General features: G+C 65.4%; 1 protein-coding gene across 1 annotated transcript in view; it reads left to right on the plus strand.

Moving 5' to 3' along the window:
• Fcho1 (FCH and mu domain containing endocytic adaptor 1) overlaps window positions 1–1,131 on the plus strand; it is a 15,765-nt gene that overhangs the window by 9,006 nt on the left and 5,628 nt on the right. The window contains exons 11-14 of the mRNA XM_033759387.1: window positions 1–13; window positions 319–343; window positions 605–662; window positions 1,031–1,128. Coding sequence (XP_033615278.1) covers window positions 1–13; window positions 319–343; window positions 605–662; window positions 1,031–1,128 — 194 coding nt within the window. The remainder of the gene's footprint in view (window positions 14–318; window positions 344–604; window positions 663–1,030; window positions 1,129–1,131) is intronic.

Consider the following 1,131-nt stretch of genomic DNA (forward strand, 5'->3'; position numbering starts at 1 on the left):
CTCGCGCGGCTGTGTAAGGAGCCGGCGTCCAGCCCTGCCCGGCTAGCCCCGGGTGTCCCCACACACGCTGTCCCGGGGCCCCACCGCCCACAAGCCTGGCGTCCTCCCTTGTTTCGGGACTGGCCCAGTCTCAGCCAAGGACCGAAGGGCTCTTTGCCAGAGCTGGCCCAGGCGACTCATTTCCCGTCCTCCCACAAGCCCCGTGCCTCCAGCGAGGTCGGTCCCTGGGGCAGACCCCAGTTCCAGTCCCGTCCGGAGCACAGGGGGGCGCTGCTGAGCGGGGCCAGCTAACGCTAAGGTCTCTCCCTCCATCCCCAGAGACTTCCTGGAGCCCGATTCTGGGGTAAGTGCCGGGTTGGGCTGGGGGTGGGAGCAGAAGGAACCCAGCCCCGACGGGCAGGACGGAGGCAGCAGAGCTGGGGGCTGGGTTCAAATCCCGCCTCGGCAGCTCTCCTGCCACCCCATGGGAAGGACCGTGATCCCTGCGGAGCCTCCGTTTGTCCCCAAGAACCTGCCCCCTGGGGGGGGAGCAGTCAGCCTGGAGTCTGAGTCTGGGTCCGGACCGGCACACACGTGTGGACCTCGTTCACCCTCTTCCCTCCAGATGTGTCCAGAGGTGGACGACGAAGGTTTCACCGTCCGGCCCGAAGTGACCCAGAACAATATCCTTCTCGCGCCCCGTAGAGGCAACTGTGGGCATCACAGGGACGCCGCTCTATCCTCGATGCCCCGTCTCCCCTTGCGAACACCCACCCCACCTGTGGGCTCAGGGACTCAGGGAAGGGCCAGAGGGAGGCAGGGAATTGGACTGCCCCGGAGGGAGAGGGAAGTGAGGGCTTCCTGGATGGAGGGGCACCAGTGTTGGGGTTCTTAGCGGCTGAATAAGAGTTTGCCAAGTAGCTTGGCAACAGCTAAATGATGCCATTGTAGGAGACCCCGAAGGGCGTGGGTGGCGAGGTACGTGGCTGGTCGGGGCCCCCTGGACGGAAGCCCATGTAGGGGTCCGCTTGGCTCCTTGACAGAGGCCCACGCACAGCCGAGCCCTCCCGCTTTTCATCCAGCGACTCGGACTTCGATGATGAGGAGCCCAGAAAGTTCTACGTGCACATCAAGCCCGCCCCTGCCCGCGCT

The sequence above is a fragment of the Fukomys damarensis genome, unplaced genomic scaffold, assembly GCF_012274545.1.
Source record: "Fukomys damarensis isolate Sample0158 unplaced genomic scaffold, DMR_v1.0_HiC HiC_scaffold_37, whole genome shotgun sequence".
In the NCBI taxonomy this organism is placed as follows: domain Eukaryota; kingdom Metazoa; phylum Chordata; class Mammalia; order Rodentia; family Bathyergidae; genus Fukomys; species Fukomys damarensis.